The sequence below is a fragment of the Coturnix japonica genome, chromosome 2, assembly GCF_054131305.1.
Source record: "Coturnix japonica strain WE chromosome 2, WE-NBRP24, whole genome shotgun sequence".
NCBI classification, from domain to species: Eukaryota; Metazoa; Chordata; class Aves; order Galliformes; family Phasianidae; genus Coturnix; species Coturnix japonica.
The window spans coordinates 135,580,115-135,600,730 of record NC_140664.1 but is presented as its reverse complement, the minus strand read 5'-3'; the positions used below and the strand labels follow the sequence as shown (position 1 = coordinate 135,600,730).

Sequence of the window (20,616 nt, the reverse complement as noted above, 5' to 3'; positions counted from 1 at the left end):
TCCCTTCGTGGACAAGGCCAGACAGCATGCAGCACCTTGCACTTTGGGCATCCAAAGTGATGTGAACTGATGATGGGGTGGCGTGGTCTTGAGGGACTGTAATAATCCTGTAACAGCCACAATCAACATGAGGAACAAATAAACCAACCACAAGACGCTTCTGAAGAAAGCACAAGGCTTCACGAACACACAGAAGCAGGCATAATATCATGGCCTCTTTTATTCATAACACCTTTTACTTTGACTGCAGTTATTTTTAAAGTTAAATTCAGGCAGCGGTTGAGGAAAAAGAAAATCAAATAGTCCCTGTGTGCACAAACAATGCAGCTTGGAATAATACATGGTAAGTTTATTTCATATTAACATGAACAGTAAAAAGTGGACATGTGACAGGGGGATTATTTCAGTCCCTTTCCTTTATTCCTCTATTGTGTCCTTTTTGCCAGTCTCTTGTCCCTCAAATTGTGGGTACTTGGCCTCCACGTCAGCCCAAGTTAGATAACCGTTCGCCAGGTCACGAATTATGGCAGGAAGTTCAGAGACCTGCAGACAAATCACAAACACAAAAGGAACGTGAACCCATCAGAATCTGTTTGTCCTGCTGGATATTTGGGGAATGTGGGTAAGTCAAAAAGAAATAAAGCCAACACACCAGCACCATTAGCTAACAGGACAACTTAAATCACAGTCTGTGTCATCTCAGCAGACTGCTCAGTTACTCAAGGTAACACATGAGGAAAAACAGTCACTGTTGTGAGTCACAGCACGATTAATCCCTTTTAATGCTATGTTACAGTTTTTTAAGGGAAAGAAAACAATACACACATGCAGGAGATGCTGTAAGCCATGGGTTTGCCAGGCCCTACTTACTCTAAGACCAGAACAAAAGGAGTTGTTGGTTGCCTTTTCATTGTTCCTCACTGTGCACTGGCAATATTGGGAAGAGTTGGCTTAAGAAACCAGAAAATTGGTAAAAAATTGGTGATGACAATGCTATGTGGCAGTGAGGGTTATGCAGGGGATACAGAGGCAGAGGGGTGCTCTGAGAAGCACACTAGGTTACAGTGATCTGAACTGGAAGAGCTCAGTACTGCCTCCTGCTGTAATAGGAGCCAAACTCCCTGGCTCCCACCAAGAACATAGAAGGGCACAGAGTTTTGCTCACAGGCAACGAGACTGCTCTAAGGAGATTTCCTATTGCAGTCTTTGCATTTCAACCATCTCAGCAAAGTGTGCTTAGGGCAAGCAAGCCTTTAGGGCAACATTTCACCAGTCTGACTGCTGCTGGAGAGAAAAGACCAGCAGGAAGAGAGAAAGTGTGCTTGCACTGTGCTCTGTCAGCCAGGATACAGCAAGCACAGTTCTTCTGCCTTTGGTGCTTGTGGATTCAAAAGTACCCTGAAAACCAATCTCTTCCCTGGAGGATTTCTCAGAACAGCTACACTGCCTAAAGGAGTTGGAGACAGCTCCCATGTAGACCAGAGATACTGGTGGATCATCAGCATCTCCCTTACTCTGTAAGAAACCAATTTGGCAGCAGCAAAACCCATCTGCCAGCCCTTTACCTCAGCTCGGATCTGGCGCATTGAGTCCCGGTCTCTCAGCGTGGCAGTGTGAGGCGTTCGGTTTACGGTGTCAAAGTCAATTGTGATCCCAAAGGCCACGCCAACCTCATCAGTCCTGGCATAGCGTCGGCCGATGGACCCGGAGGAATCATCCACCTTGTGAGAAATGCCATTCCTGGTGAGTGCTTCAGCTGCAATAAGCAGAGAAATAAGCTGGAAATCACCAGGACTCATTACATACTCAGCAGGCAACATGTTTGTAGCAGAGTCTTCCCACACCCTCACAGCACTACCTGAAGTGAGGCACTGTGTGTCCCTGGTCTTAAGCAATATCACAGGTCCTCATTTTGATTTGGACAGAAGTCCCTCCCAATACTCCAAGTTCAGATCCACTCCACAAGTGCATCACTCGACCCTCATCCAAAGGGCAACACCAACAGGAAGGTCACTGCCTTCAACCTGTCACTGCATTCTCATAGCTTTGCTTTAACACAAGAACAAGCCAGCCTAACACATGTGCAGGGGCAGGCTTGGCATGGGGAGGCAAGGTCCAGAGCAAAGTCTGATGCAGACAGCAAAAAAAACACACTGTCTGAGAGGTAGCCTGTGTTTCTGTCCTTCATGTATTTACTTTTAGATGGCACAAGTGGAAACTTTGATAGAAAAAAAAAAGTAATTGGTTTGTACACTGTAACCAACACAGGGAAAGCCAAGGAGTTGATTAGCTTTGAGGCTGGTCTGAAAAGCCTCATAGATGCTCAAAGCTAACAAGTTTTAGTTTAATGGCTTTCCCTTTGCACGTGAGAGAGCAACATGAACCCAGTGCTATTTTTTCCCCTCCAGCACTGAGGAATAAAACTCTCTCTCCAGTGCACACCACCGCTGAGCCCAGAGTGCTGTTTTTCACTTACATAATTCCTTGACAAAAGGCATGAATTCCTGATTCTGGCTGAGAGGAAGAACGGAGCACTTGAATGGTGCTACAACAGCCGGGAAGCTGAAGAACTAAAGGGAAAAAAAGAAAAAGCATAAATAAATACAAGTCGAACAGTTAGAGTAGATTCTTAAGAGGTAAGAATAAGCTCTAACTGAGGTTACAGGCAGGGTGACTGGGAGTAGATGTCTTTTTGTAAGCTATTAGCATTCAGGGTTTCAGCACAAACACCTCACAGTGCTAGAGAAAGACTGATTTCCTCCAGCTGTCCTCCACTCCCCCTTCCCTCCTAACAGCTAATGTTATCTCTCATCCAAAGAGAAATCTAATAGAATACTCTCTGGAGGAAGTGATTCTCATCTGAATTACAGAAAAATGAAGGGTAAGAGGAGTCTCTCCAGGAGATTTAATCTTCTGTAATGGGAAAAGTTCTTCCAATACCCATCTCACTGTTTAATTCCCATAGAAACCTGCCATGCACAAGGAATATATGCAGCTTAAAGGTTTTCTTAACCCTCCATAGACACCCTCAGAAACAAGGAACATCCAAAAGGACCAAAAAGTCCTTCCTGACTATTACAGTCAGCAGGTCCTTAAAGGGTACAGGAGGAATGCAAACACAACGTGATTACACAGAGCAGCCCAGGCTCTTCAGAAAGCAAATTGATACTTAGAAGTTACAGTCTAATATCCCAGATGTCATGAGCAGTTGTGACTGAAAGTCAGCTGTGTCCTAAATCTGAGCTCCTGAATCTTGTTCCTGCACACACATCAGAACACATCAGAGATACAAAGGAATGCAGTTTTTTAGTTAAAATTACAGAAGGCTGCATCTCAGGGAGGACTGAGGAAATGGCCAGTCTATTGTTCATGTTGCTGCACACAAGTAGGATTCCAGGAAAAGCAGCAGAGAGAGGAAATAAAGTAGCGAAGAGGTGTTTTCTCTAAGTGATGGGACCCTGCCAGCCAAGTGTGAATCAAGAAAAGAATTTCCCTCCCTCCTGCCAGCAATATACTAAGAGCTCTCATACACACACTCCAAATGCTCCCATTGCACGTGTATAAATGACACGCACACTGGCAGAAACAGCAATTCGACAGCCTGCTTGGGTTTTCCTCATCTCTGTGTATTAATGCAGCCTTATCTCAACCCTTCCCCTGGATGGTAGGGAGAGGTGAATGCCTGCAGATGCTTTTAGGCTGAGGCCCAGACCCAGGAAAGCTCACCGTCCTCTGCTCATCTCCTTCCCGAATGCGAAATGTGTGCTCAAATACTGTGTACATGATTCTCCCAATACCAAATGAGGGTTCAATTACATTTGGGATGATTTCTTCCACTGGAACACAAAAAAATGCACATAATCATTAACAAACTTATACCAAAACAAAAAAGCATTCACTGAAGCTGCCTTTCTGCTCAGAAGTTCTGATTCCATGTAGTGGAACACAGCGAAAAAGAATAGTTAAACATTTCTGCTCTAAATACACAAATCTGGAGAAAAAATCTGGACTCGATTCACAAGGGCAGCACCTTCTCCAAAGTGTTTACCAGAAGCTGTTCTCACACACTGCCAGGCCACAAACTATACCCAGGCACTGTCTGGGAGAGCACTGTTTGGCTGAGACCAACACTATGCCAGGGAACATGCTACCAATTAAGCAGGCTGAGTGATGGCAGGGTAGTACTCCAGCCCTGGTCCACTTCACCCTCACCTACCAGCACCACTTCAGCATCCAGCAGATTGAGCAGTGAAGCAAGTAGTATCAGATACAACTCAAATTCCAATAATTCCTGAGTTTTTCCACCACCTGCTGTACTGCTGTTTACTCCCTATTCTCCAGTGTGTTCGGACAGGGGAGAAAGAATGAAGATCAACTACTCCAGTTTAGCCAAAGACTTCCCAAATGCCCTCAGGTGAGGTGCTTACAGAGCTGGCTAGAAAGACAAGACTTCCTTGAGGAACTAAATCCACATATGTTTTGTTAATTCACTTTCTAGCCCCATTTCCCATATCAAAGCTCTGTGGAGATGCAGTCTCTGATCAAAACAGATGTGATTTTTAACTGCCAGAGGATATGGCTGGATTCACCAACTGACAGAGCCCAGTGAGCCTGGTCAGCTTGGTGAGCTGGCATGTGCCAGAAGACTTCTGGCTGCAGGCAATGGAGTGAAAACTGGAGCTGTAAGCAAAGAACTGTGCCCAGAGCCCCATCACCTGACTGCCACAACCCATCTATTACACTGAAATGTACTTGGAGATTGAGGCTCCCAAAGTTGGTGCACCCACCCCAGCTCTTCCATCACTAGAAAAGCTGGTTCTAACACCCCTTTTGCAAACCCTTAAACATGCAAATAAAGCAGCAGGAATACAATACACAGCCTGAAGTCTATGAAACAGATTACTGAGCAGAATCAGGCAACAGGCCTATGAGTACTAAAGTCCCACTGCTGAGTGAAGGTTTTCCAGCTGCCTTAAACTAACAGATATCAAGGAAATAATATTTGAGGTTTTTCCTGTGCCATATAACACCACCACCAGGACCCTGCAACTGGTCAGCTCCACATTCAAAGCAAACCCTGACCCCTCTCTTACATCTGACGATCAAACTATAGGACAGACATTTACCATGTAACGTTTTCTGAAATCTCTTCACAGTAACCATGTCCTTTGTTAATGTAAAAGTTTTCCCTTCAGTTTCAACAGTGAATTCCCTGCAAAAGGGGGGAAAAAAGAAAAAAAAGTCATTTAAAAGCTACAGCAAGAAATAAACAGGTTGTATTTCCTTAATTGCATCACTTGGTTTACTTTGAAAGACTACAGAAGCCAGAGCAAATCCCGGAGATCAAAGAAACGTGTGGCATCACCAAATAAATTCAAGTTAATAACAAAAATTATATCATATAAATTAAAAGCAACCATTCCTATAATCACAGCGAACTTAGTTGTGGTTAAGAGACTGAAACAAATTCAATTAGGAAATGGAAGAATCTCAGAATGAAGAATAAACACCAAAGGGAAAAAAAACGTAGGCACAAAAGAACAGGCAGAACAGGCACTCGCCGCAGACTGTACATCCTGTTGAATGTATACTTATAGAAATTATGCCTTTCTTCTTATTTCACACTTGACATATACAGCTGCTGGCCTGCTTCAGTCCATATTTGAATACTGGTTGTGTGCATACATCAGGTATATGTTGATGGATGACTGGCAGTGAATTAGTGGAAGGAACAGAACTAAAACATTTCAAGTGACCCAATCAGCCTATTCTTATGAGAAAGCTGGCTTCAGCAGGCTCCAATTCATCCAACAACACTTTGGGAACCCACATCAGAAGTGTGAGAGAAGGGTAGGACACACACACACACACACACACACACACACACACACAGCTCACCCTTTGTCATTCAGCAGCTGCTCCATCTCAGTGATGTAGCACTCATCACACATGGAAAGGTATTCCATCACCACCTTGGCATCCTTCTTGTAAGCTTTGCCAATGGCTCCCTTGTTTGCCTCAAACTGAACAACATTGACTGTTCTGTATGATGTAGTTAAGGAAAAAAGCCAAGCAAGACACTAAATCCCCTTCTGGCCACAAGTGACATCACCCACATGCTCAGTTCTTTGCAGGTGATTTAACAAAGCTATGCTGAGCTGTAACAGTTAAATCTGTTCCCTGATAAATTAACAGATTTAACTTTAAAAAGAGTTGCATAGTTCTCTAGGACAAACCACTGTCAAATTGCTTTACAAGAGAACCTGGTTTATCCTGAAAGGATATAGGTTCTTTGAGAAGCTTCTCAGCTATAAGAGGAACTTTGGTGGCACGAGCATGGCAGGAGAGGTCATAGCAGGAACGATCAGCGCAGCCAACAATCTCAATCCAACCCTGAAAAAACAAAGTGGAAGCTTTCACTAACACACTTTTTTGCCCACTTAACTGTCAAATTTATGTTTGTTTTCCCTTAAGCCCTCCCTTCTCCCATGACTGTTCTTTTTCTACGTAGTTAGCTCTATTACAACAAGAAGCCATCGCTCACTGGCTGCTCCTTCATTTGAATGATTCCATTTGTTTCCAAAGGAAACGATCAGTTATCTAACCAGTGTCTGTGTTCAAGGCCAGGTTTTCCACATGACTTGGCAGAGCACAGTGCTGTGCTAATAGCTCGGGGCTGGGGCCAGAGTATACAATCCTCTTACTCAGATACCACAGGCACATGAAGACATGACCCTTGTTTGGCTATTCTGACAGAGGCTGTGCATGGGGTCCACTCACATAACAGTCACTGCAATGTCACAGGCTAACCCCACAGACCTCAGCAGGATCCTTTCCATCTTTCAGCTCTTTATTAGAATTTAAGCACTTGGGAGTTCTCCAGGTGCCTTCCAAAAATCTGCACATATTCTGAACTCTGTGGAAAGGCCAATTGAAAAACACACATCTCACCATATATGAAGAATAAAATATGGAGATTGATTTTATTCCTCAGTCAGAAAAACAGATTAAGTACTCCTGAAGACAGGAATGATTTCACTGTTCGTTACAGATACTGTCTAATTACTATGTCTTCTAAAAAGCATTTCTTCTAAAGCTACAATTTCAAGTGATACACTTTGGTTTACATTTACTGAAAGAGCTGAAATCTCTCCAAAAGAATATAAAATGAGTTTAAGTTTGCTCCCCAACTGCTCGCTGCTTGTTCATCTGCAACAAAAACATGCCATTCTTCAAAATGAAGTCAACAAGATAAAAGAAAAACAAAGCACTCAAAGAGGCCTGAACTGAAGAGCTCTCGGTGACTCAACTGGTAGGTAAGTGCGCCTTGGAAATCTTTCACTCAGCTCCAGCTGGCTGAGCTGGCAGGAATTAACTAATTCCTCACACCTTGGAAGTGGGAAAGGAAGAGAAACATTTCTAGCAGGAAGGAATCAATCCTGGAATAACACCTCCATGGAAACAAATTCTTGAGCACCGCTCTAACAGGGGGTTACATTCCTCTATGGAAAGCACCAGGACTTGGTTTCACTTCATTGCAGATGAAATTTAATCAGTGCAAAATCCACAGATGACTTCAGATTCTAGCAAAGGAGCCTGAAGAATGGACCCACAAATGAGCACTAACATCTCGGAGGCATTGTGCAAATGCACTGAAAGGAACTGACTTATCCCCTAAGTCCTTTGTGATTCAGGTTACACTGTGGTAACTGTGTGAATAACATGGGGCTAAATGGAAACATCAGATTCCCCACCTTCCTACAGCAGCAACAAAACTAACATGTAGTACTATTTGCTGTTTCCATTTTTCACTTACATACGATGTTTTGGACTCTGCATCCCAGCAGTCACAGGCGTAATGAGCCATTTCATTCTCCATGTGCTGTCGGAAGCGCAGCTTGTCAGGGGATACACCAACCTTTGTAAGGAAGAGGTAGATTCTACCGATGAAGTAACCAAGAACGGAGTTATTGATCACGCCCTGAAAGAATCAAAAGCAGGAAGAAAAAAAATATAATATATATATATCATAAATATTAACTCCCAGGGAAATAAAGCCATGATTTATCATAACGTTACAGGCAGAAGTTCTTGCAGCTGCCTGTGACAAAGTACTACATACTCCCTGAAACTCATTATTACATCTTCTCAAACTCAACTATCAGCACTGTCAGAAGCTCCATTTGAAGGCAATATTAAGTTGTTATCACTCTAGGACTCATTACTAATTCTCCTCGAAGTCCATCTACTTGAAGAGACCTTGCTATACTCACAGGTATTCCAACACTGCATGTGAATTCCAGTTAGAGCTCAGGACCCCATAACAGCTCTTCTCTTCAGTTTACAGTCTCGATTCAATAGGCTTTTTTTTTTTTTTGTGGCTTGGGACTTTTGTTTTGTAAGCCCTCTCATTATTGTTTGCATGCATGGAAGCCCCAACATGCAAGCCACATACTGATGGGAGTCAGCAACTAAGTGTTAGATTTCCGGTCACTGTTGATCTTTTGGCAAATATTAGTTCTCCTTACTGCTCTACTCCGAATAGCTAAGTGACAGATGCCACTATCCCAGCACTACCTGCAGCCTTTTATCACTGTTAACCCATCCCTGGAGGTGTTCTAGGCCTGCCTGGATGGGGGCTATCCCTGCCCACAGCAAGGGGTTGGAACTGGATGGTCACTAAGGTCCCTTTGCAACCCAAGCCATTCAACGACTCTATGATAACGAAGGGCCACCATCAGATCTCAGTCACACTGATACATCAGAGAGAACTGTCTTAAGTCTGCAAGCGAACCCCCAACTGGCATCAACACCACAGTGTGTAATTCAGCCTAGTCATGAGAGCAGGCTCTACATGCACACAGGAGGAATGTTACCTGTTCAACAGCATCTCCCAGCCGCATTAAATGGGCAGACTGCCCGCTGAGCTGGGCCTTGGAAGAATACAGGAGAATGTTGAGATCTGCCACACTCTGAAACTTGGGATGATTTTTCTCACTGGGATCCACAAAGTGCTCAATTTCTGCCATGGTGAATTCCCTAATGGAGACATCAACCATTTGTATTAAGCATTTGGTATATCTGCCACAAGCCTTCTAACAAATGACAGCATTTTTGCCTCTCACAAGGAAATCTGAGGTTTAAAAACATAAATAAAACCATAGCCAAGGCAATGGATAGAGTGGAACATGCACCAGTCTTGATATTGGCTTTACTTTCACCTCCAAATTCCCAACAAAACTTCCCACAATATCATTTAGAAATATAGGCCATGTTTATCCCCACTGTGATTCAAACCAAAGAACACCACCTTTGGAAATCCTTCCCAAATCTGTTTGCATTTTCTCCAGACTATTGCATAGGGCCAATGAAGAATAATCCACTGTCTAGTTCAGCAACCTTAACTCATAAGAGGGGTGCCTATAGGAGTCAGGTTAGGTGATCATGTCTTGAAAATAATTAGTGCCACATTCAGTAATGGTATTCAACCTATTCAGTTTGAGGAACTTGTTTTTAATACATCTACAGTCACACATTAATTTTTAGCCTTCTTGACTGAAATCACTTCACACCGAATTAGCTTGTTAGCAAAAACCATAAAAAAGCAACAATACACCAACTTCTGTGTAATCATTAAATCACAGGCATTAGAGTATAATATGCTACGACAGCATAATAACAGCCTGCTATAAACTTGCCACAAGCACGTCATTTATATTTGACTGAAAATGTATTTCCGTGACAGAAGTCGCTCATTTCCAGATGTGCAGGAGAGAACAGGAGGTCCGAGAAAATACTAAAACACTCCCTTAGTGCTAATGATGCCACTGCCTGGCAATGACATTTATGGATCATATTAATCAGTTACCAAGTTTACAACACATTGTGTCTGTGTGTACAGCTGAATCACACTAACAGTACACCAGTTTTCTTACTCCAAATTAGATAGAGGAAACATCTGCTCAGAATAATTCAGTTAAGATGCAGTGATTACCCTTAAAGAAGTGCAGTAACCACTTTCACCCTGAGATAGAAAGCTTCAAAAATAATTCTCAGTAATAATCCTGAGCTTTCCCTGCTGGACTGATGCTGGGACACAAAGACAGGTCTTGAGTCAGGTTATCTCCTCACTTCCTCTCTGTAATAAGCTTCAGAATTGCAGGATCTGCAGAATTGAGACAAGCAAATACTGCTGCAAGGTCAATCACATTTCGATCCCAGATTTTAGTCTAAAAATAAACACTGCGATGATTAAACAAAGCTGTGCACCCTGTAAAGAACACAACTACTTTTAATACTATTTCTTTATGGTGAACACTAAGTTTTCATGATAAAACTGAGTTTAATCAAGGTGTTTCTAACGGAACAGCTATTTCACAGATCCTAGACAGAACTCTATTGTTAAAGCCTCAGGTAAATGGGTTCTTTGCCCATGAACCCTGAGACTCACTAGGCATGTTATCAGGAACCTTCTGAAGTGAAACAATCACAGTACAAACAATGGAACACAAGGGAGGTGCCACCCACTCCAAGGCACCCTGCTGCTGAAGGAGGAAATCTGCAGTACCTCACTCTGATAAGGCCGGATCGGGGCGAGATCTCATTTCTGAAGGAGTTTCCAATCTGAGCAGCAGCGAAAGGGAGCTTGCCTTGGTTGAATTCGAGAAGACGTTTGAAATTGAGGAATATTCCCTGTGCTGTTTCTGGCCTCAGATAGCTGAAAGGAGATGGAGGATAGGAGTGAGTATAAATCAGGGTGACAAACGTGTGGGGAAAAGGTAGAAAAATGACAACAGTTAATATAAAACTTGGAGGTTGGGTTTCTTTTTGTAGTCTTAACTACAGACAGAAAACACGGAAGCAACAGGCTGTGAGGGAACCGACTATCCAGTACTACCACAGAGGTCAGAGGGACTGTAACTGTACCATCCCTATGTGAGCTTAGGCTGTGCCAGACTGCTTTCAAACATGCATTTGGCAGACAAACCATGAATACACCTCTGCTATTTCCCAAACTGAAGATGCTTTAGGGTAAGGCCCTTTGAATCCCAACAACAACGTGAGACTCTCCCACAGTGAACATCACTTAGACTACTTAGGTAGGGGAAGGTTACTCAAGAGAAAATTGCATACTGCAGTCCTGCTGTGACCTCAATGTCAATTCCAGATGAGTTATAAAGAAGAGTGAGCAGAATGAGATTAGTACCAACCCAGGCATGTTTCCTCCGGGCCCAATGGAGGTCTTGAACATCAGATTGAAAGAAACAGGAGGGGAAAGGTCATTCCCAGTGATAGGTGACTTCACATTGTAGTTCACAAAGAGATCTGCAAGCTCCTGCTGGCCATAGTTGTCCAACTAATATCAAAATATAAGAGAATTATTTTAATTAGTAAATAAGATAATAGATAATTACATATGTATATAAAACAGATAATTATATCCCCTTTACCTGCTACTGAGCATGATCCACAGCTCTGAAACACATGCCCAGAATAGCCAGGCAAGCCAAAGTTTGAACCAATGAAAGAAGTATATCCTGGACATCCGCAAACCCATTTTAGCAATGTCAGTCCACAACTCAGATACATAGAAATGGAAGTATTGTGCATGAGTGGGTGTAAAACAGAAGAAAAGTCACTGGGACTTCATCACCACCCACCAGCAGCTGAAACCATTCAGATGAAGCTAGAACATTGGGAACAACATGTAGGGAAGGAAAAAATATAGAGCAGTGAGGGAGAAGAAAGCTGAAATTTCTGCAGTCCTTTCCCTGTATTCACTTCCTTATTTCTCTCCCTCCTGCTGTATGAAACACTACATCTAAGCCACACATCTGATACTCAGTTTCCTCAGAGAAAATCTGCATCATGGGGCTTCTTGGTAAAAGCAACCAATATGTCATTATTTTTGAGCATTCAAGTGCTAGCATTTTGCATATGCACATTTAAATGTAGGTTTTTTTAATCTATGTACCATAAAGCGTGACCTACATTGAATAGTACAATGATTTTATGCTTGAATTTATAACCAAATGACCCACGTCTAGCTTTGTCAGGATCCTCTGTGTATCAGAGAAGCCTCAAAACAGGAGAAAGAGTTTATTAATAGAGGGATTCCCCCAATGGATGGCAAAGGTTCAAACCTGCAGTGTGAAAGAGCTAATGATGCTGTTCAGTGATGCAATGCACAAGAGTTTCTTGAAGGAAACATCCGCTCTCAAAGCATTTACCCTAGAAGTCATGAGAACAAACACCCCAAAAAAAACCAATCCAAACAAACAAAAATTAAAGGCAAGTGCCTGCAGAGATGCTCAGGAATGTCAGACTGGAGCAACAACTCTTCTCACAAGGCAAAAAATAAAAGATAGGAAAATCTTTGCAGGGTAGTGGGAGAAGAGAAACAAATCTGAAGGGCTTCAAAGCTGAAGTAACTTTAGAACATACCAATTCAGTGCTAAGTGGTTCGACACCCTGTCAAAACTCATCTGACTCCATTCCTTTGCATCATAATCCTGCAGTGAAATTTTGACAAAGGCAAAGGGGGACTCAGAAGAAACAGGCTTTTTACAGCATGTAGAATGCAGCAGAGCAGACAGTCGCTAAGGAAAGAGCTTCAACCCTACCAATACAGCATTCAAAAGACAGCCACAACAGCAGCAACTGTCCAAACAAGCAGAAAGGAGATGTCATTTAGCCAGTAAGTTTCCAGTATTTCAGAATACATACAGACCTACATGTATCTCTGAAGTGCACTTCTATGCATCCTTAGAGAGACACTACAGATATTACTACTGTGCACTGCATTTCCCTTATGGCACACACATCCCTGAAGCACTCACCTCCTCATGCAGGCACCTACCTGTGTTATAACATTTTCCATTTCTGCTTTTTTCTCTGCTGTGCACTTCTTGTCAGACATAAGCTTTTGCAGGTGAGCTGCGAGCAAGAAAATCCCACACTGAGTTTATATTGCAACCCTATAACTGAACCCAAACTAAAGGTAGGCAAATCAGGAGGATCCTCCAGCATAAGTATACATCTACCACCAGTTGACTTGCTGGTGTCTATCAGGTTTATTCCACTCCTGTCATTGGGGCAATGCTGACCTACAGCTACTGCACTAGAGAAAATAGGGCCTTCTCTTATTTTTTTCAGATACTCAATTCTATAAACCCAAGCAATGGCTCGGTAGCCCCTTTCTCCTTATTCTCATTCTATGAAGATCTGAAATTGAAAGTAATGCCTGATCCCAAAGCAGCAAGGCTAATTTTATACACTGCACTAAGATGCATAGACTTTTCTTGGTACAGTAGGGTTAGACTACATTCCTCTTTATAAGCACAACATCCTCCCGGAGACACAAAAGCAGACATTGAGCTCAAGAATTTCCACTCATTTGGGAAAAGTATTTTGGCTTTTTAGTGGTAGCCAACTTAGCAGGCAGCTGTTCTGTGCTTTTTTTTAAGCAAGTTTTAATCAATAACCAGAAAAAAAGAAAAGAATGAGAGGACTACAAACTTAAGAAATGCCTGAAGTCTATTTCAAATTCCCAAAAGCCAACTTAGAATTAGGGCACACAGAGGTCAGCAGCTGCTTTGTAAGAGAACTTTCCATATTGAATGCATGCTCTGTCCTCTTGTATCTCCCCTAAATTATTTCTCAGTTCTGAACAAAAAGCAACTGAAATGTATGAGAAGCCCAGAATATGGCAGGGGATAGCAGGGAATCCTTGGCTTAGACAACACAGTAATTCTGTATGCCCCAAAGACACAGGGTTTTGTAAAAAGGAGCTCAACTACACTTTGCTGAAGATCCTATATCTCCTTTAAAGCACTAACACAATATTTATGTGAGACTGAGAACTACAGTAAGGATAAACAAGTAACAATTAATGACCTATGAACACAACTGAGAAAGACTAGATACATCAACTGGCCTTCCTGGAGAAAGATATTCCTTCCTCACGTCTGAACCACTACAAGAAATGCCCAAACCTGCTGGCCTCGTGAGGAAAACAAACCTTTTAAGAGATGATCAGCACGAAAGCATTCCCCATTTTTCATATCTTTCACCATGAAGTCAGCAAACTTGTCTACATGGCCAGAAGTCCTAGAAGAAATGATAAAGAAAAGGAATGTGTAAGCTGTTAGTGAACAACCCTGTGTATGGTGTGACATCTGTGCTGTGACCCACAGAAAGCAATGCTCTTGACTCAGCTCAGCACCTGACACATTTAGCAAACCTGCTGGCAAGAAAGACACAGAGATGAAATGGTCTAGATCCTCACTTCTGAGGATTGCCCCTACACCCAGGCATGGATAAAAAGAGGGTTTCCAATTCCTGGGCTACATTTGGAGCTCAGTTAACACACTGCAGATTGCCACCCCTTCAACAACGGAAGGATAGCAAAACAACTGGGCCACTGCTCTAAACCATGACTCAGGTGTCCCAGTTTTAGGCAGATCATTTAAATCCTCTTCTTGTCTTTTTGACCTGTTAGAAGAAGGGATAATGGCAATTTCAGACCTAACGGGATAGCCAGGAGACATTAAGACATGATTCTTACACAGTCTGGTCACACTGCTCTCCCACATTTATGTAACAACAGCTTCTCACCCTGATATATAATTATTTTGCACTTCAAAAGGATGTGGAATTGGGTAACCCAATCTCAAGATCCCTGTGGATAATTTTAAAGCAGACTGTAAAAAGCAACCATGACCAGAAATGAAATGCTGTGAAAAGATTCATACTGACTTCAAAACTGGCTCTGGTGTGAGCATGGTGCAGTCAATCTCCAGGATCTGTTCTTCCTGTATAAAGTGCTGTCTCCATGCCTGGATAATGTTGTTCTTCAAAGCACATCCAACAGGCCCAAAGTCGTACAGACCACTGACACCTGCAAAGAAGAAAAGGGGTCAAGTGTGTTAGGTGCTAGATGGCATGAACTTGCAATATCTGGGGGAGAGCACCTCCAATCTCAGCATTCCCATCAGCAAGTTTAAGCCTGAGGTCACTTTCTGAGCACGAACTCTTCTGTACTAGCAGAATAAAGAACATGGCTCATTACAGAGCACTAACACTCTACACTATTCAGTACAGTTCAGCTGCAGAGTGCACTGCAACATCAGATTATGACAGAAGATGAAACAGTTGTTGGTATGTGCAATCAACCACTTTAAGAGCCACACTCCCTTCATCAATAGATTGTTCCCACAAGATATTATCCAACTGCAGAAGGAATCTGAATGCAAGAGAGGAATCAAGTATGTTCCAAAGGCAATAGGCTACTTCAGTAATAAGACAACTCTGTTAATCACCGGTTTAAGCATAAAAATAAAACCAACTAGAGAAAAACAGAATACTTTAGTTTCATAGGTGAAAGAGCATTAACCATATACTGTGCTGATCATGAGCTGCCTCAAATCAGCTACATGAAGAGGTTTAACAGCCACATCTGTTCACCTGCCTAATAAAGTTCATCATGGCAACATGTTCTAAAATTCAAGTTAGTTTTGAGCATTATCTTGCCAAAAAACAACAAAAAAAGATCAGATAAATGGTTATGAGGAAACAAGCTGAACACTCCACTTAAGTGCCAACATACTCTACCCCTCGGCCTTCTACCGTGTAATGCTTAAAACTTCTACTCATCTGCATTTAGGGAGAGGAAAACTTCCAGAAACACTAACAAACTCAAGGGGGGAGAAGGTTTACAACCAACTCAAAACAAAAGGAAATGCAAGGTTTCATTAAGATAACACCCCAAGAGTCCAGCACTTCACACAGCTACACAGACCAGAACATTAGCCTGAAGGAACTACGATTTAAGTATCTTTAAATCTGTACCTCCATAAATAGAAAAGGCTTGATCATAGAAAAACCTCCTTTTCAGAGTATCTTCCATTTTAACTCTGTCCACGATGTCATCTTTGGGCTGTAAGGCCAACTCCTGTAATTCAAACAAACAGAGAACAGTGAACATCTACTTCTGGCAGAAGGACAAATCTTGATTCATAACAGTAAATGGAGAAAAGTCTGTAAGGAACATTTTGAAGCAAAGACATCCTGCCAACATGCTCATTTTCCCAAGCAGGATGGTCATGCTGAGATTCAAGCAGGCAGTGACAAACATGACTGTCTGAAACAGCATTTTAGATACCTGAGGTGGATTCATCCAGCCTAACTTTCAGGCAGCTAAGCCTGCACCTTTCTTTACAGCCAGTGGAGAAACAACTGTTACGATCCTGAATCAATAGCTCAGCAACTGCTCACCTGATCTGGATGAAAGGAGGAGTGAAAGAACCCTGCACAGGAGCAGAATCGTCTACAGACTTTATGGAGATAAACACACAAAGCCGAACAATCTGTGACACTTCACTACTCTGCTGTTTTTAATCCTACACATCCAGATTGTGCTGTCTTTAAGTAGGAACCACAGAGCTTATAAGCTGTACCAGCAGCTGCTAAAGCGAACAAGCATTCACACTGCTGCCTTCTAAAAAAGCTGTAAGCAACTGTGATGCATAGGAAACACTGTCAAAAAAACACCTATATTGAATGCTGCACTCCCAAGGGCAGACACAGTGTTTGCAAGGTCACTCTTGCACTGACAGGCATAAAGCCCACACAAATTGTGTAATGCCAAGCACACCTCTATGCTGCATCCTACAGGCACTCCTCCACCAAAAGGTGGGGCTCAAAGGGCTGAGTTTCCTATCCTCACTCACCACTCTCTATGTCAAGCTCCTGATGGCTGAGGAACAGGACTGTGCTTTTGTCCGTTTATTGTATGAACTTGAAGTTCTGCTGTTTCATTTGCAGAGAGACTTTTCAGGGCATAAGCACACTTAAGAAGGGGGACACAACTTCATGGCATCCTGCTCTCGGAAGCTGAATAAAACCATAGGTTATGTGACATCATCAAAAAACTTGATTTAAACTGTAGCAAAGGATCTGATTTCTAAGCAAGCGTGTTTAGTATCAGTTTGGGAATTCAACTGTCACACAAGGGACTTGAAAATGAAACTCAATGAACAGTGTTTCCTCTCACTGTGCACAGAAAAGATTTCAGAAGTCAACTCTCTAAAATGCTATGATTTTTCTATCAGATTCAGTGCTGTAAAAGTGTATTAAGCAGAGATTTCAGGGCTTTTCTGACTCACCTTTGCTTCTAGGACCCTCTTCCGAGCTTTGAGCTCTGCTACAGCTCTGTCTATATCCACCTGGGGAGCTTTCTCTTCCTTCAGCTTCCTTACCAGTTCTCCCTAGAAGGTGACAAAAGAGAATATTGTGATTCTTTCTTCAAACACCACTGACAAGAACTCCAGGTATTTCAGCTCTCCCGGCAACCCAAAGGGAAGGTTTGTGCTGCCTCCTCACTTCAGTCCCAAGAGGTTTGCTTCAGTTGTTTCAAACACACTGGAGAGTTCACAAAACCAGACATCGTTAGTGAAATTAACACAGCTTCCCCAGCCTTGTTAAACCCCAGACTTACCATTAAATCTAAGCATGCAAACATACTCCTCCATGCACCACTGTACAAATACATCCATACATTCTGATTTCAGTCTTAGAGGATGCACTAAGTAGATCCTCAGATGATCAGTACAGGCTCTGTGCTCTCTTATTAATAAGGCTTCTCTATTTTCCACCCCTTTTGCTTTTCTTCAAAGTTTAGGAGCACTTTAAGACTTTTCCTCTGCCAAACCTGATCAAAACCAGCCAATAAGAGCACCACCTTTTAGAAGAACATCTCATAGGATACAGAATTAATTACCAGTTTTCCTTTCTGGCCACCTTTCTTCAATCAAAACCAAAGTCTAAGTTGAATTACTGAAGACAAAGTACCAGGAGGGATAAAGCACAGAGATATCAGTACCTGAGGTATCAGTAGCTGAAGGGGTGTGCTCTAAGATGCTCCAAGTTGAGCCCTTTGCTCATATCTCATACATCTCCATTACAAAAAAAGGGTCAAAAATCACATTTCCACAATAGCTGCTTTTTTCATTAACTAATACCACAGGCATCGACCACCCAAAGAGAAGAGAACGCACAGCTGTCATTCAGAAATCAGACTTAAGGAAGTTCCAAGTGCTTCAAGCTTAAAGACTGGGGATATTAAGAGAAACACAGAACTGCTCAGCTTGGAAAAGACCTTAAAGATCATCAAGTCCAAATGCAACCATACTACCATACTAACCATACTACCCTAACAACCCCCTGCTAAATCACATCCCTGAGAACAGAAGGAGCATAGAAGGAAGACACTAAATAATGCATTAAAGTTAATAAATATATGACAGGTAAATAACACAGCTAAGCTCCCTTAGCTCTGACAGCTAAAAGAACAAAACAAAGCTGCAGATTCATTCCTATTAACTACTACCAAAACGTGATATTCACTCAGGGGCTGAGGACTCTTAACTGCCATTCCTGGGTAACGTGGCAGAGGGAGGGATCTGATCTTTATTTCTTTTCCCCTTTAAAGAAGTTCCAATGGCTTTTGTTGAGCTGAGGGATCGGCAGTGGTAAAAACATCAAGGCAGCAGCAAGGCAGCTAGTGCTGACTCAACACAGCTATCAGCCCGTTCAATGCAGAGCATCTAGAAGCAGCATAGAGCAACTCTTTGTCCTGAGGTCTAAGAGTGTTCAGACGTATGCAAGGAAAAAAACAACCAACACAGCACAACCGAAGCAAGCAATTATGTCTGCTGACAGGACTCGATCTAATTAAAGCTAAGAGCTTGAGCCCAGCCCAGGAGGAGTGCACAGCAGCACTCGATGTGGCAAATTTTCCTGCAGCTTTGTCCCATAGACCAATAGAGCAGAGAGGGATCCACCCCTGGAGCACGGCAGCTTATTGCATCAGGCGCTGCTGCAGGAAGATACGCTGCTCACTTCCCTCTCCATAGGCTAAGAGTCCCTCTGAGGCTTAATTAAGGCTCTCCTCCACTCCTCCAAGGGCTGACAGACAGGGTCTGCTGCACCATAATGTTCCAGCTACCCCTAATCCTTCCTTCCCTATGCGTAAACATGGCAGTGAATTACCACTGTAAGCCATAAGCTGCAGTATTCCTACACGTTAACCCCTAAATCCCACCCTGGCACCCCAAAGGCGCTCTGCTCCAATCTCACTAGCAGACAATAGGGGGGCACTGATGCTATAAACAGGCATCAATGCAGCATCCACACACTGGAAGGCTGCAGGGGGTCAGTGTTTTATTGACAAGGAGTTTCCCCACCAAGGCATTACGCCGCGTAGTGATTCATAACAACTCACTGAGGCACTGGTATCATTAAAAAGCCATAAATCCATTTAATGGGGGAAACATGTGCAGAAATCTCCCAGCACATGGGATGCAAGCGTAGATACGTGTGTAGCTAAGCATAAAGGCAATGGATTCAGCCACTTCATAGATGCTGGTGGAGGACCTGCATGAATCAGTAGTATTGATGAATCACACAGAATGACCCGGGTTGGAAGGGACCTCAAGGATCATGTAGTTCCAACCCCCCTGCCTAGCAGGGCCACCAAACATACACATTTACTAGATCAGGTTGCCCAGGAGACCCCATAGATCCCCATAGAGACCCCATAGACCCCATAGAGACCCCATAGATCAGGCTGCCCATGGCCCCATCCAATCTGGCCTTGAACACCTCCAAGGACGGGACATCCACCTTTTCCCTGTGCAGCCTGTTCCAGGGCCTAACCACTCTCCTAGTGAAGAACTTCCCCCTAACATCCAACCTAAATCTTCCCTCTTTTAACTTCAAACCATTTCCCCGTGTCCTGCTATTGTCAGCCCTTTCCAAGAGCTTAATCCCCTCATGGATGTAGGTTCCCTTCAGGTATTGAAAGGCTGCAATGAGGTCACCCCTCAACCTTCTCTTCTCCAGGCTGAACAAACCCAACTCCCTCAGCCTGTCCTCATAGTGGAGGTGCTCCATCCCCCTGATCACTTAATGAATAAGAAGCCAAATGAACCCAAATGAGCCCCTACATAGATAACAGCACGGCCCCACATCGCAGCCCTATGGCTGGGCCCACTCTCCCCCCTTCACTATCAATTACCTGATGTCTCACCGCCTGCCTCAGCGGCGCCAGCAGCGCCTCGGCTTGAGGGCCGTCCATGAGGTTGGAAGCCGGGATTGAAGCAGCTGATGATGAAGGACAACGGAGAGGAGCAGGGAGGCGGCTGAGGAGACGCAGCAGGGCGGGCAGGGCGCTACGGGCCGGCAGCAGCGGCATGGAGAGCAGCGGAGAGCCGCCCTGCCCCCCCCTGCATGATGAAATACAGCGCGGCGTAAACACGGCACCCGCCTCCACAACGCACTTTCCTCACGGGCAATGGGAGGGCGGGCGAGCGGGATGGGGCGGGCCGCTTGTCAGAGCTACCACCACCACTACAACGGCAGATTCGGCACGGCGCAGCGCCAGCCGCCAGGGGGCGCTTTAAAACATGGAGTCTCTCTAAGTACGCATGCGCACACACCGAGATGGTGGGGGGGTGCAAAAGTCGCTCCGAAAGTAATGCCTCCTATTTATCCCCCACGGAAATGAAGGTCGCTCCGAAAGTAATGCCTCCTATTTTATCCCCCACGGAAATGAAG

At 43.5% G+C, this 20,616-nt stretch overlaps 1 protein-coding gene across 1 annotated transcript; it reads right to left on the bottom strand.

Moving 5' to 3' along the window:
* Window positions 1–202: 202 nt before the first annotated feature.
* On the bottom strand, window positions 203–20,420 carry GARS1 (glycyl-tRNA synthetase 1). The gene is made up of 17 exons (XM_085539071.1): window positions 20,078–20,420; window positions 17,166–17,267; window positions 15,850–15,952; window positions 14,758–14,899; window positions 14,021–14,109; window positions 12,860–12,936; window positions 11,211–11,356; window positions 10,568–10,717; window positions 8,877–9,039; window positions 7,817–7,981; window positions 6,281–6,393; window positions 5,899–6,039; window positions 5,127–5,212; window positions 3,727–3,836; window positions 2,477–2,570; window positions 1,566–1,756; window positions 203–543 (listed from the first exon to the last, which is right to left on the bottom strand). Exons 1-17 carry the CDS (start codon window positions 20,252–20,254, stop codon window positions 418–420), a joined length of 2,175 nt encoding a protein of 724 aa, XP_085395197.1. The 5' UTR covers window positions 20,255–20,420; the 3' UTR covers window positions 203–417.
* Between the last annotated feature and the right edge of the window lie 196 nt (window positions 20,421–20,616).